At 42.8% G+C, this 15,673-nt stretch overlaps 1 protein-coding gene across 27 annotated transcripts in view; it reads right to left on the reverse strand.

Annotated features, from left to right (window-relative positions):
* DTNB (dystrobrevin beta) overlaps positions 1 to 15,673 on the reverse strand; it is a 412,789-nt gene that overhangs the window by 100,636 nt on the left and 296,480 nt on the right. For all 27 annotated transcript variants that reach the window (XR_006279636.1, XR_006279635.1, XR_006279632.1 and 24 more), the window contains 2 exons: positions 7,122 to 7,207; positions 4,496 to 4,609 (listed from right to left, as the gene is read on the reverse strand). Coding sequence is in view for 10 of the 27 variants with exons in the window: in XM_043509975.1 (XP_043365910.1) it covers positions 4,496 to 4,609; positions 7,122 to 7,207 (200 nt within the window). In the remaining 17 variants the exon portion in view is untranslated. Of the gene's footprint in view, positions 1 to 4,495; positions 4,610 to 7,121; positions 7,208 to 15,673 lie in introns of those variants that run through there.

The following is a 15,673-nucleotide window of genomic DNA, read 5'->3' on the forward strand; positions in this document are numbered from 1 at the left end:
ACTGAGAATTTACAGATCTGCTTCTATCCAATAATCTGACATACAACTTGTGAAGCATTTGCTGCAACAGAACCTGTGTAAAGTGTAACACAACACAAGCCAATCTGCAGGTACAGAAGGGAATTTTTCCTTTCTGGGTATTGAAAATTATTCCATTCTAAAGCCTGCTAGAATGAAAGTCCTATGTTTAACAGATTTGAGAGAAAAGTGGCTTTGTGTTTGTTTGTTTGAATTTTCAAAGAGAATTAAGAAGTTTCCTACAGTCAGGAACCTAGAATCAAATTAGCATCACATGTCAAAAAGCTCAATATCTTATATGCGAAGAAAGTCATGCTGCATTATTTGAAACCATGAACATATAGTACAATAATTGCAGAAAAAAACGATAACAGGAGGAGATTACTCATTTATTTCTGTGGTTTCATCCATACAATAATGTCAGATCTAAGGTTAAAGACAGGATAAATTATATCACTGGCTTTGACCTTTCTTTGAATCTGGAAATTTTCCTCGTGAATCTATACCTACGGATAAATCATTACAAGGATCTTAGTAACTAATTCATTTTAGAAGTGAAAAATGTGATAGCAATGACTTGGAAAAGAAACATGTCATCATCTCAAAACCAAATGGATCTACTGAGTATTGTTTGCAGTTACTATGGTAAATGGAAGGGTGGAGTATAGTATGTATTTATTCAAACCATAAAAGTACCAAGATTATGTAACAGAATGGACGTCTTTCTCTGCTGGTTAGAGGTGATTGGATCACCATACCAACATGGAGAGAAGATTTCTGACAGTAGAGAGCTCTTTAATCTAAAAGACAAAGGCATAATGAGATCCAATGGCTGGAAGCTGATGCTAGTCAAATTAATGATAAAAAATGAGGTGTAATTTTTTAATACTGATGTTAATTATTAGTCATTACATTTCATTAACAACTTACTAAGGAACCGGATGAATTGTCCATGACTTGAAATCTTTAAAGTAAGATTATGTGTCTTTCTAAAATATATACTCTAGCTCAACCAGAAGTTATGGGCTTAACACAAAAATTACTCGGTAAAATATTCTAGCCCAGTGGTGGGTAATCTACGGCCCTTCCGGGTAATCCACTGGCAGGCCGTGAGACAGTTTGTTTACAGGTTTCAGAGTAGCAGCCGTGTTAGTCTGTATTCGCAAAAAGAAAAGGAGGACTTGTGGCACCTTAGAGACTAACAAATGCTTGTCACCATGAAAGGTTTTCCTCCCTTCCCCCCCTGCTGCTGGTGATGGCTTATCTTAAGTGATCACTCTCCTTACAGTGTGTATGATAAACCCATTGTTTCATGTTCTCTGTGTGTGTGTGTGTGTATATAAATCTCTCCTCTGTTTTTTCCACCAAATGCATCCGATGAAGTGAGCTGTAGCTCACGAAAGCTTATGCTCTAATAAATTTGTTAGTCTCTAAGGTGCCACAAGTACTCCTTTTCAGTTTGTTTACAGTGACTGTCCACAGGCCCGGCCCCCTGCAGCTCCCCGTGGCCGCGGTTCGCCATTCCCAGCCAATGGGAGCTGCGGGAAACGGTCGCCAGCATGTCCTTGCGACCTGTGCTTCTTCCTGCAGCTCCCATTGGCTGGGAACAGTGAACCATGGCCACGGGGAGCTGCGAGTAGCCAGGCCGGCGGACGGTCACTGTAAACAAATTGTCTCGTGGCCCACCAGCGGATTATCCAGAAGGGCTGCATGTGGCCTATGGGCTGCAGGTTGCCCACCACTGCTCTAGCCTATGTTATGCAGGAAGTCAGACTACATAATCATGATGGCCCAGTCTGGCCTTAAAATATCTGAATGCTGCCTGAATCTCTCCGACTTCCAAGAGTCATTCATAGATTTTAAGGTCAGAAGGGATCATTAGATCATCTAGTTTGACCTTCTATATATCACAGGTGTGAGAGTTCACCCAGTTAGCCCTGTATTAAGCCAAATAACTTGTGTTTGACTAAGCATCTTTCAGGAAGGCATCCAGTCTTGATTTAAAGACATCAAGAGATGGAGAATCCTCCACTTCCCTTGGTAGTTTGTTCCAATGGTTAATCACCTCAGTGTTAAAAAATTGTGCCTCATTTCTCATTTGAATTTGTTTAGATTCAGCTTCCTGACAGCAGTTCTCGTTATGTCTTTCCCAAGAACCCTTTAGAACCTGGTATTTTGTCCTGAAGGTACTTATGTAACATAGTCACCTCTCAATCTTTTTGATAAGGAGCTCAGCCCGCTTAGCTTAAATCTCTCACTGTAAGGCAATTTCCCAGACCTCAAATAATTTTTGTGACTTGTCTGCTCTCGCTCCAGTTTTCAACGTCTTTGTAAAAATGTGGTCACCAGAACTGTATGTAGTACTGGTCTCACCAATGCCATATGCAGCAGAAAAATCATCTCCTGCACCTATTCACTGCACTCCAGTTTACCCATTCAAGGGTCACATTAGCCCTTTTGCCACAGATTCGCACTAGGTCCGGAGCTCATGTTCAGTTGCTTGTCCACTATGACTCTTAAATCCTTTTCATAGTCATGGCTTTCAGGACAATCTCGAATTCTGGAAATACAGCCAGTATTCCTTGTTCCTAGAGGTACGACCTTGTACTCTGATGGATTAAAACTCATTTTGTTCAAATGGGTCCTGGTTAAAGTGATCCAGACCACTATGTATGATTGCTCTGTCCTCAATATTATTTACCACTCTGTCAGTCATTGTCATCTGCAAATTTTATCAGCAGTGATTTTATATTAGATTTAAATTGCTTAGTCAGCATTGATTGATCAGCCTATACAATATTAAGTAATTTGCAGGGGAAAATATTAACCGGAGGTGGGGAGGGGGTGGGGAATGGGGATATCTAGCAGCCCCAGCTTTCTTTAATCTGGATCCCACCAGTCCACTCCAGCCTTCTCTCCATGCAATTCAAAGCACCTCTAGTTCTGGCATCTTCTGAAAGAGCGCAATCAGCACTCCTGGGATTGACATCCGTGCAGCTCAGTTCCCAGCTCCCCACTCTCCTGATCTTCAATGGAAAGTTGAGGGAGAGTAACAGAAATCAGCATCTTGGTGGTGCACTAGTCCCTCCCTTTCTGCTTCAGAGAGCATGAATGGGCATAATTGGGGGTCAGTCTAATGCACAGGAAGCAAAAGCCCACATTTACACGTTCCCTCATCTGCATTGAGCTCAGCCCTGGAAACACAGAGTCCACTGTTGTGTCCCAGCCCCCCGGGAGTCTCTAGCCCACAGTTTGAGAACTTGTGTTCTTGAGATGTTACCAGCAGATGAGACAAAGGAAATATTGGTCAGCAATGCACTGAGAAGTACTGATGGGGCCGAGCTGCTTCTATACAAAAAGCTAATAAATATGTTGAGAGCCTTTAATGCTGTAGTAGAGGGTTGGATAATGTCTTGTAGGTAAGGCTGTACGAAAATCGTGGGCTGCAATATTGTTGTGGAAACAAACTTTTAACATACACTGCAACTTTTTATAGTTGTTGCAAATTTGAGTGACATTGCGACCGTGTGCACCAGGTCACAACGTTACTTATTTGTGGGGTTGCAATTCCACTCACTCAAATTTGGCCTGGCCGCCTGTCCAGTGCACTCAAATTTCACCCCACATCAAAACTAGAATTTTTACAAACTGTGGCTTCTGAACCAAAAAATCACGACTTTCTTACAGTCTTGCCTATAGGAATTGCCCTCTACTGGGGATGGAGCACAGCGGCCCCACTCCAGCGGCACTGTGCCTTAGGGAGAACTCAACATGTACAGGATGCACCCAACATACAGCATGGCTTCCCTTGCAATCCTATCATAATGCAGTTCTCAAAGGGCTGTAGCTGTCAGGATGTGCATTAGGTTTCATATGGTGTTTTTGGAAGGCTGAACTGAGAACTAACTAGCAAAAGAAGATGAAATTAAAAGCAGCCAGAGAATTCACTTGTGATTACATGGACAATGACACACTTTATTGTTAATACTGAAAATTCTTCTCTTGACACTTCAAACTGCAAACATAATCAAAGAAGTTCGAAGATTGCTCCTCAGCTCTGGAGATGTGGTTGAATGTTTGCAGATAAGTGCTTTCAAAACTCTACTGACTAATCAAATCACTGACATTGCTCTTCTGTTCCATTCACTTGTCCAGTAAATAATAAGCAGATGGTCCCAATTCTATTGGCCTCCTTACAAATAACTTTCTTATTTATCTAAAGCAAGAATAGACTTTAAGTGATGTTTCTATTTGCTTTTAAATCCACTTTATGAAAGTCGCATAGTTTTATATAACTGCCAGCTTTCAACAATCACCAGCAGAAAGATTTAAAATGGCTCCTTAGAGGTCTCGTAGATTTACCAGTAATACTCTGTTCTCAGTACCAGATAGGATCATCCATCCTGGAGAACAGGCCACACATGGCTGAAGGGTTAATATGTCACATGCATAAAAGTTTTAGATTTATCTTTTTTACCGTAGAAGCCTGAGTTCTGCCAGCAAAGTTGGGTTCTGCTGAGCTTTCTCTGGGGTTGGCTGGGAGGCTTGTTCATGCTCCAGCCTGAGGCGCTGAATTTCTTGCAGTATCTCTCTGTTGAAATAAGGAGACAAAGAGATCGAACACGAAACAAGGCAACAGCTCATACTGTGTTTTCAAATCCTAGACAAAAGCTTCAAATGTGCTTCTACCCAGCTCTGCGGCAAAAGCAGCAGTAGAGTAGTAAGTGCCATTAATTCCCTCTCATGTGTGAACGATGTAGGCTCAAATCCAGAAGTGGTATGTAGTGGAGACCTAAACATTGCCACAAGACTAGTTAGTAGATCTATTACCAAATAGATGATGAGTTTGAAATTAACCAATGTCAGCATTTCTCCATATGCCAGCAATGTCTTTTCTACAGTAGGGGCCAATAGAACAGCTCTGTTTTCAAGGGGGAAGAGCTGTATTTTTAGTCAAAGCATGTTGATCTATGTGCTCCTGCTGCAGGAAATGTTTCAGAGATGCCAAGCCAGCATAAGTAGCAATGGTGACAGTGGGTAATTTCATAATCATCTTCACAAGGTTTTCTGGTAGGTCAGCAGGAATGTGAAAAACAACAGCTCCTGGCCACAGAAGCTCACAGTAATGGAGATAAACTTGTCATGAGGGCTCACAAAGGGAATGTAATTAACTAGCATCCTCAACTGCACAGTGTATATTCTAAACTGCTGTTGTACCCTGTACAGCTGGAGGTCAGAAAACATATTGGTAACTGCAAAGAAGTCACTTATTAAAATGTAAATTAAATCCCTCTTTTGTTTAATTGAGATGCAAAATTTATTCTCTAATCTTGATTTTTAAAAAAATTGTTGAGCTACCTTCTCTACCTGACTTCAGAGGAGCACTGAGCCTACAGTTTAGTTTATCTGCTGTATTTGGACTTGTGATGGGGTGTAGCGCAGGCCCTTTGTGGCCTCGTGCTGGAGGCATTGTGATCCTACAACACTCTGCTCCAGAAAAGGAGCGGCGAAGCTTGGTCCTTCAGGTCTGCCTAGAAAGGCTTCAGGATAGAAGCCAATCAGAGCAAGCAGGGTCAGATAAAATGAGGTGCAGGGGCTGAGCAGGTCAGTTCCTGGCTGGGACCAGAAGAGCAAGGAAGGGTGCTCCTTGCTAGAGTTCAAGGGAGAACCAGAAGATAGGTTCTGGTGGCATGGACATTTGATGAGGAAGGAGAGGAGTGGAGACCTTCAGCCCTGAGGTAAAGGTGAAGAGGAAGGGGCTATGTGGGAAGCGGCCCAGGATATAACAGCAGTAGCTATTACAGGAAGCGGCACCTGGCTGCTATTTGTTGGATCCCTGAGTTGGGACCTGGAGTAGTGGGTGGGTCTGGGTCCCCCCACTGGCCATTGGAAGAGTGGCTGAAGCCTAAAGAAGGGGACAAGTTTCATGTAAAAGCCCAAGCACAGGGCTAGAATTTAAAGAGCTCCAGGACGGTGCTGAAGACCCTGCAGAGGGCCAACCATTTGTTGAACTCTGTTACCCTGGGAAGAGGACTGAACTTGAAGGAGTAACCTGGCTGGAGAGTTTGGGTGAGAACTGATACGGCAAAAAGTAGTCTCCAGGGAAAAAGCGTTGGGGGGCACTGCTCCATACCAGGTCTTAAAGCTAGCTCAGATGGGGCTCAGAACTGAGCCCAGACACACAACTGGAGATACCAATGAGGGCACAGTGATAGACCCTGTTTGACCTTTTACCCCAGAAGGGGTGTGTTGGTGCATATTGACTGTGTGTGACTTGGTTGGAGGACTGGGCCACTGAAACCCACCTGACAAGGTTAACAGCCAACAGGGGGCGCCAGGAGCAGAGAGTGCACACTTGCACCCAACCAACAGGAGTTGCTCATGAGAAGGGAGTTTCCCCGGTCACAAGTCTGCTCTTCAAGATTCATTCCAAACACTACAAGCTGTCCAATGAGAGGAAAAATCCTCCCTCTTCTCAAATCACATTTCCTCCATGAAGCCTTTCAAAATGCCCCCTTTCCCACACCAGCTGGCACCTAATTTATTATACTGCTATTTTCTGATTGGTTTATTCTACAAAATGTGGGTTCTAAATTACAAGGTCATTGGGGCAGCGACTGCAACTGCTTCAAGGTGTGTAGCATGCTGGGTACACCGCTGGTGCCCAATGAATAAGACAGTTAAGTGATTTCTTGGAGCCTCAAGGGTTCTCAGGAACACAGGACATAAGGGAGACTGTCAACTTGACCAAAATGTTTGAATTTAGGAGCCTCTGAGGTATGTGTCTAGCTCCCACTGTAGTCATCAGGAACCCCCATCTTAGGGCAATGAACAGCACAAAGTATTTGGCATCAAATTCTGACCTAAAATGGGCCACTTTTTTCAAACTTGGGGGGGTCTAAAGGCAGGCCCCAATGTCCATACTTAGACATCTCAAGAAAAAATGTGATTGTCTAATTGCAGTAATGAAACAGGTGCACCATTCAACAAGGGAACCTATGAAACTCAGTTTAAATAACAAAATGCTAGAAATAATTAAGTAAGCTTGCAAGTAAATGCTCTGTCGCCACACACTCCCCACTAAACAGTTCTACATGTCTTACCTGTTTTTGTTTTCCAGTTCGGCTATCAGCTGTCTTTGTTGTTTATTGGCATCAAAATTGAAACCCAGGTCTGTTGGTGGGCGTGGCTAGAGGATAAGAATATGTAATATTTAATCACAGTATTTACTGTGTGCTATACAGATAATGTGCTGCTTGGATCCAGGTTTCCTGAATAACATAGTACAATATATGGAGTATTGTTTGTTATGAAGAATAAACAATTAATAAAATATTGGTCATAATATTGACTCTTGGGGCACACCCTCAAACTAGGACTGCACAGTTATGCTCATCAACACTTGCCCATGCTGGAGAGAAGTGGATATGACTTAGTTTGCCATCTCTTTGAGAAGGGGCTCGAGAAAAACTGTAATGTGTTTCTGTAGCACACAATATTTCTATGTGATGCAGAGAGATGGATGCAGAAGCTAGCAGTATGCTTATCAGGAGGTGGAAGGAAAGAAGGAAAAGGGTATAAAAATATTTGAGAATTATAACATTTGTAAAGAAAATCTGTTACCAGGATACTGACCTTTTCATATGGCAAGTCCTGAAGAAAAGATACAATACATGATCACCATAATACAACTGTGCCAGGAATGTAGGAAACTAATTATGTAATATTCTTCTTTGTTAGCCTACACTAGAACTAGATAGTTCCACACATAATTTGTTGAAGCTTTTCAGCATGTTTCCTGGAAATTCTTTGACAGTTTCTCAGGTATAACCTAATATGAATCTCTCAGCCAAGAATGTTATTTCTTTTAGGTCCCAATTCCTTACAAGATATACATGTGCTTAACTTTATACACTGAGTAGTCCCCTTGAAATTAATGGGTCTACTCACAAGCATAACATTAAGCAGGTGCATAAGACTTTGCAAGACCAAGCACTTAATTTGCAGAAGACTTTGGTGCTCACAAAGCTAAGGACTGAAACAGGATGACACTTGAACTCTGCTGAGTCTGTTTTGAGCAGAAGGGGGAAGGCTGTAGAAAGGCTGCCACCCTGTTAACTTGCCAATTCTATGGTTACTCTTAGGAGAACTGCTGCATTGAGTTTCTCCTCAGGCAAAAAAGCTAAAATATTTGTACTATGCACAATCAACATAGCCCTCATCCAATGGATTATAAACTGGCTAAATTATAGATCTCAAATTATAAGTGTTAATAGTAATTATCAGTTTGGGACTCTGCAGGAATCAGTTCACAGCCAACTCTCCAATATTTTTATCAATGATGTGGAAGCATAAAATCATTGTGTCATTTACAAAAACTTTACAAGCAAAGATTGATGGAGTAATAAACAAGGGTAAGGACAGATCATTTATAGAGAGAGATCTGGAATGACTGATAAACTTGGTGCAATCGTACATGCTGTGATGCTCTGCTCAGGGCTGCCAGAACTGTAAGCCACTGGGTTACTTGTCTGCCTTAGCAAGAGGGAGCTTTGCTGGGGCTTAAACTGTGAGATAGCTCCATTCCACATCAACCTGTCTGCCTCACCAGCACACTCCTTGAGACTCTGCACGCTTTAACCTTGCCTTGTAGGTTAACAATCAGGGAACCCGAGTTCCCCAGAAATGTATCTGCAGTGTCCAGTCTCTCTCACTGGGCACTCTCGGTAATTATTAAGCTTGCTGTCTCCAAAGAGAGACGGTGCACATACTAGTCTGTTAGTTTAGCCAAGGTCCCACACTTTACGTCAGTACATTGCACTGAGATGGTTTATAGTAAAACTAAGTTTATTAATAAGATTTAAGTCATACCAAGCAAGAATAAAAGGGTTACAAACTAAACAAAAACAGCATGCCTTCTCATGCCTAAAACGTAAATCGAGGAAGCTATGCCTCTCACTTACATCAAGCTACAGCATCTCCAGCCTTCCAAGCAAGAGAATCCATCATTCACAGACTCAGAGAGAGCTGTCCCCTTTGGCCACTAAGTGATGCATAACTAGACTGTCTTTTTTGCTTCCCTTATGTTTTCCGAAGTCTACTGTCTTTGCTTCAAGAGTCATAAAGATCTGCAAGGGGTTCAGACTCCGGTGTGAGATGATGCCCTATAGGTTTGTAAGTGGAACAGGTGGACTGATTGATTCATGCACCATGTCAGAGTACCTGAACGGATGCCTCCAAGCTGGAGTTATCAATATTAGCTGAACTCTTCCCTGTAAAATCTTTCTTGGAACTCTTGGGATTAACAGAACAGAGAGAAAAGTCTAGAACAGGTTCTTTCCCCATCGAATTAGAAGGTTGTCCGACTGAGATCCTGGGCTTGCTCCTCCCTGGGAACAGAACACTGGAAACTTTGTGTTCACATTGGTAGCAAATAGGTCTACTGAGGGAACTTCCCATTTTAGGAATACCTGACCTAGACTGAGTTTTTCTATTCCAGTTAGTCACTCATGGAACTCTTTCTGTTTAAGTGAACTGCTGTATCATTCTGGGCACTTGGAAGATGTAGGGCTACCAAGATGATCCAATGTTGTATGCACCAGTCCCACAGGTGTAGCTTCCTGACATAATAGGGATGACCTTGCTCCCCTGACAGTTTATATACGCAGAGCTGCTGGGTTGTCTTTCCCATTAGACATATTACTCAACCGAAGCAAAGAACACAATGTTTAGTGTATTCACACACTACATCCGAGCAGAGAACTGAACCAGTCTGACAACAAGACCCCTTGTCTCTCTAGCTCTTAGACAGAAGTGGCCCTGTACAGCTGGTACATGGCAGTCCTGTTACTTTGTGTATTTCATGGTGAGTTGGCTAGTCTGCACCTTTCAGATCTTTGCTAGTTTGATACTGTTGGATACATAGATCATCAACAAATGAAACATCTTCTCATTGTCCCTTTGAAGACAGGGATAGCCTTAGTGCTTCCCACAGGCTAGTTCAACTGACTCAATCTCTTTGTCCTTGTTCACACTTGGATGTTTTCCTAAAATGTCTCACTGCGCCTGCCACTGCTTCAGTTTAACTAGATACAGCAATTACAAGACTTCTAGTGTAAGGGAGGAAGGATAATCCTGCAGTTAAGGCACGAGACTGGGACTCCGGGAGCCAAATTCTCTGGTAGTGTAAATTGACTTACATGGGCATAGAGTCTGACTCTGGAAATCTGGACTCAACTCCCAGTGCTAGCGCAGACTTCTTGTGAGACCCTGAGCCACTCACTCAAACTATGGAATCATACATTTTGTTCCTTTTGTAGGTTGACCTTGCACACACCAGAGGTCCTTACATCCCCATCTCCATTCTCCCCCCGAGACACCTTCTATGACACCCTCCCATTCCCCTCTCTTCAGGACTTGCTGCAACCTGGCCATCCCCATCCTCATGCCAGGTACTCTGTGTCTCCCCTCTCCGCCCATGCTAGGGTCTCTGTGTGCCCCCCATTCTGCCTTCCCCCCAAATCAGGGTCCTCCTGTTACTTGCACAATTTGGGGCACCCAGTTTATACCCTACCAAGATCATAGAATCATACAATATCAAGGTTGGAAGGGACCTCAGGAGGTCATCTAGTCCAACCCTCTGCTCAAAGCTGGACCAATCCCCAATTTTTGCCCCAAATCCTTAAATGGCCCCCTCAAGGATTGAACCCACAACCCTGGGTTTAGCAGGCCAATGCTCAAACCACTGAGCTATCCCTCCCCCCATCTTAGGGTATGACCCAATTAATTTTTTTTTTAGGGCATGGGGCATAAGGCATCTACCCTTACTCATGGGGCTTAGGGCTTTACGGGTTTGCAGGCCCTTTTTTTAGTGAAAGAGCTTTCTACAATTGTGTTTTAAACATTTATTTATTAGCAATATATACAGAATACGTATGCTAAGCAAATCTATGATGCTTACCATTTTTAATATACAAATTTTATTTGCAAAAAGAAAAGGAGTACTTGTGGCACCTTAGAGACTAACAAATTTATTTGAGCATAAGCTTTCATGAGCTACATGCATCCGATGAAGTGAGCTGTAGCTCACGAAAGCTTATGCTCAAATAAATTTGTTAGTCTCTAAGGTGCCACAAGTACTCCTTTTCTTTTTGCGAATACAGACTAACACGGCTGCTACTCTGAAACCTGTCAAATTTTATTTGATGGCTAGTTAAGATTCATTTGTTTGGGGAGTTTGGTGCTTTTATATGTTATGGTTGTGCAGGGTATGATATTTTGTAGCTTGTTGTATTGTAGTTTGAAGTTGATTTTTAAAGAGGGGTTTTTTTATATCATATAGATAAATTTTTTTTAAATTTATGAAATCTATTATTTTTAAGTAACACATTGTAATTAATTATGCATTGGCTTTTGTTTTTATTTAAGTTTAAATTGTAATTTATTTTTGTGCAAATGGTTAGCATCCATTTGTTGGTTAGAGCTTATTTTATTTGTTATTATTTGTTGGTGTTTTGTGTATTTTTAAAATGGTTAATGCTCGGGCGCTTTGATTTTATAATTTCGCTGGTTATAACTCTTGTTAGGGACATGCTTGAGGGGGGGGGGGCGTTCTTTATTAGCAGCCAAGCATTATTTTTCTTAATTTCAGTGATGAAATCCCTGAGTTTCATCCCAGGCTGCTCAAGGCAGGTTTAGCAAGGGGCTGAGTTAGGTCCCAGGCCTACAGTCCATCTGCCATGCTGCAGGCTCTGTGTAGCCTTCATTCCCAGGTCCCTCACACTCCCAGCAGAAGTTGTGTGTGCCAGCCCTTCCCCCCATGGAAGGGGCTCCATGTGTGCCCCTCCCCCCACTCTTATTCTTTCTTTCTTTGCTTTCTCTTTCAGAGAGTCAGCATTTTAAGATCAACTGATACAGGCTGAACTAAAATGAGGGCTCTTGTGATGCTGGAATGATGTTAATTTCTGCCATTCAGCTCTTTGATCCTCAGAGGATTATGGTGGGGGTTGAAGTTGTGGTTCTGCTAACCAGATGTCAGGGGCACTCTATGTCCCCCATTTCCCACTCTTGGTTTCTTTGTTTTTCATCAAAATCATTATGGTTCTATCTACTGATGCCTAGAACATTCTCTGAAATTTTGGAATCGAGCAGATGTGGTGTTCAAGTGATCATATTACACCCAAACAGAGAAATGCCATCAATTTGAGCATACGCACTTTACAAGCTCCGCCAATAACAGAGTACAGCAGGAGTCGACAGCTCCTGGAATTTTAACCAGTGCATTGTCTGGACCTGCCCTGGTGTTATCAATGTGTGAATTTACAGAGAAGCCTAATTTAGACAGCCTTGAATTTGGTAATCCATGAGTTTTTGTGCTAGTAGTATTTCTATCTTCTTTACATGATTATACATCACTTTGCTAGCAGTAAAACCAAAGACATGAGTTTGTCTGTATTTATACTACCAACTTGTCTATTACTTAGATCAGGTGTGACCTTAGTGCTTCCCACAAGCTAGGGGTCAAATTTACAAAAACTGCTTCTAGCTTTAGATGCCCAACTTTAAACATAAATTCTGCCTGTAGGTGCCTTCACCTTTGATACAGAGTTGTGGCTGGCAGAAACTACAGTCCCCAGCATGTACGACTGTTTCCATTTCAGTGGCTCAAGAAGTGCCCAGTGGGACCTGGAGTCCCAGCAAGCAGCACCTCTCTAGTGAAAGTGAGGTTGGTTGCAACCTGCTTGATTTTATAGGCATCTTTTACTTTACTCCACTTAAAGTACTGATAATCTGACACAGGGATTTGCATACATAGCATTTCACTGATAGAAAAGGAGTACTTGTGGCACCTTAGAGACTAACAAATTTATTAGAGCATAAGCTTTCGTGAGCTACAGCTCACTTCATCGGATGCATCCGATGAAGTGAGCTGTAGCTCACGAAAGCTTATGCTCTAATAAATTTGTTAGTCTCTAAGGTGCCACAAGTACTCCTTTTCTTTTTGCGAATACAGACTAACACGGCTGCTACTCTGAAACCTGTCATTTCACTGATGCAGACAATTACTTTGCCTTTTCTTTTTAAAGGATTATTTAGTACATGATCGTATCAACTGAAGAACAATGCCCACAGCTATCTTACCTCTAGGACAGAGCTGTTGTCTCTTTTATGAAAGTTTTTTCTGTGAAGAAAAAAATATTAAAGAATTTTTACAGAGTCCCCACAAGTCCCTGCTCCTTTGCAATGAATGTCATAGAACAGTTGTCTTGCCTTGCACACTGTATTTAGAGTCCATTGGGAAGCATTTCATTTGCTGGCTCTAGATATGAAACATTTCCTGTAGAAATCTGATCAGAATTTTTCAGAATATTTTTCTTTCCCTCTATGCACACTTTCTGAAAGGCAAAAACTTGTGATCGTTCCTCTAAAACTTACTCACAAAGTCCATTAGTACTTATTCTTCATGATCATTTCAAATCTAGTATCACTGCGATAAGGAGAGTTAAATCATCTCCATTTTCAGTCTTATGAATTAAATTGAGTTAATTGGGTGAACGGCTTCCCACCTCTCTCACACTAGATTGAAGCAACTTTTCTCTTTGTCTTCAAAGTCCTAAAAAACCTGGCTCCTGCTCTCCCTTCTGCTCTCATCACTTTGCATTCCTCCCACAGCTCTTCCCACACTGTGCGATTTCCCCTTTGCTTCCTTTTCTCACTCTTGTCTCTGGGTCTTCTTCCATGCTGCTCCATCTGTCTCAACCCACCTTTGAGAAAAAACACACTTCTGCATGGAGGCCTATTAACCCCCCCCCCCCGCCCGCTACCTCACCCATGGTAAGGCATTAATTTATCTAGTTTAAAGAAAAAAGTCTGGTTTTAAAAGACTCCATGCAAAAATCATTTGTATTTGTTGGATGGATGAGTGTGTCAGCGAGACTCCGGTTTAGCAAGTCCGGACCGAGAACCACTTCCATTTTGATAGGTAGGTGGGTCTGGTGGAAGGCTTTCTGCTACTTAGTAACACCTGGAGAACTTGCTCCAAGCAAGGGGATTTAGTGGAGGAACTTCCAGGCCTTTAAATGAAGGGAACACAGGTTTGGGTGGAGGAGCCAGCAGTGGCCCTGGGTGATCAAATCCAGGTGCAACAGGAATGAGACAAGTCGCCATTGAGAGGTCCAGCAGAATGTAGAACCAGTATTGGCAGGGCCATGCTGGGGCTATTAATATAACCGAGGCATGGTCCTGCTTGATTTTTAGTAGCACTCTGTGCAGGAGTGGGATTGGGGGGACGCATAATAAAGCGTTTCCATTCAGGGTAGCAGGAAGGTGTCTGTGATAGAACCCAGAAGGCAGCATAATTGGTAACATTTTCTGTTGTACTTGTTCACAAATAGGTCTATTGGGGGAGTCCTCCACTGCCAGAAAATGCCTTTGGCTACGTCCGGGTGAAGAGACCACTCATGACTGGGGAAAGACCTACTAAGATGATCGACTAGCTCATTCTGCACCTCCGGAAGATAAGGGGCCTCGAGATTGATTGAATGGGCTTCATAAAAGTCCCATAGATGAATTGCTTCCTGACAAAGGAGGGATGAGCTAGTTCCTCCTGCCTGTTGAAGTAAAACAGGGTTGTGGTGTTGTCTGTAAGAACAAACAGGTTTCTCCCTCTGATATGAGGCAGGGAAGCCTGACAGGCAAGGTGAACTGCCCTGAGCTCTCTGATGTTGATATGGAGAGCTCCCTCAGTGACCAAAGACCCTGAGTCCTGAGGGGCCTCTGGTGGGCTCCCCACCCTACCACCGACATGTCTGAGACCAGAGTCATTGATGATTGAGGGCAGATGAAGATAATGTCCACATGAATGTTGAGAGGATCCAATCACCAATTCGGGGAAATTAAAATCGAGAAAGGTATTGTGTGTACAGTATCCAGACAAAGACAGCTTTGTGAGGAAGCTGAGGCTGGCCAAGTTTGGAGGGGTCTGAAGTGCAATCTCGCATGTTGTATTACATATGTGCACAAGGCCAGATGGTATAGAAGCCTCATACACTTTTGGGCTGTTATGATTGCATGACATTTGAGGTCTCACCAGGGATTGGATTGATTGGAATCGTAACTCTGGGAGGAACACCCTGGCCTGGATAGTGTCCAACACTGCCCCAATAACTTTATCCTCTGTACTGGCTAAAGGGTAAACTGTCGGCATTGATCAGTAGGCCTAGGGCCTTGAATAACCTGAGCCCTAGGCTGGCCCTTGACTAGCCAGTCATCCAGATAAGAGCAAACCTGCACTCCTAATCTGCTCAGTAGGCATCACTTAAATCAAGGGTGGCATACCAATCTCCAGAATCCAGAGAGGGAATAATGGATGCCAGGGTGACCACGCATCTTTATCTTTATCTTTTTGAGATAGTTGTTCATTTGATGCAGGGTTAAAATAGGCCCGAGACCTCTCTTAGTTTTTGGGATTAGGAAATCATGGAAGTAGAAACGCTTCCTTTTGAAATTCTGCAAACAAAGGAAAAACACGGTCTAGCATTATGGGAACTGGTACCACTTCCTTGATCATCCCATCAAAACGCCTGCTCAGAACCCCCTGGATGTCTAGATGGGGCAGACATTGATGCAGAGGTGGAAGGGGGAGGTGATCTAATCC

The sequence above is a fragment of the Dermochelys coriacea genome, chromosome 3 (genome assembly GCF_009764565.3).
Source record: "Dermochelys coriacea isolate rDerCor1 chromosome 3, rDerCor1.pri.v4, whole genome shotgun sequence".
Classification (NCBI taxonomy): Eukaryota; Metazoa; Chordata; order Testudines; family Dermochelyidae; genus Dermochelys; species Dermochelys coriacea.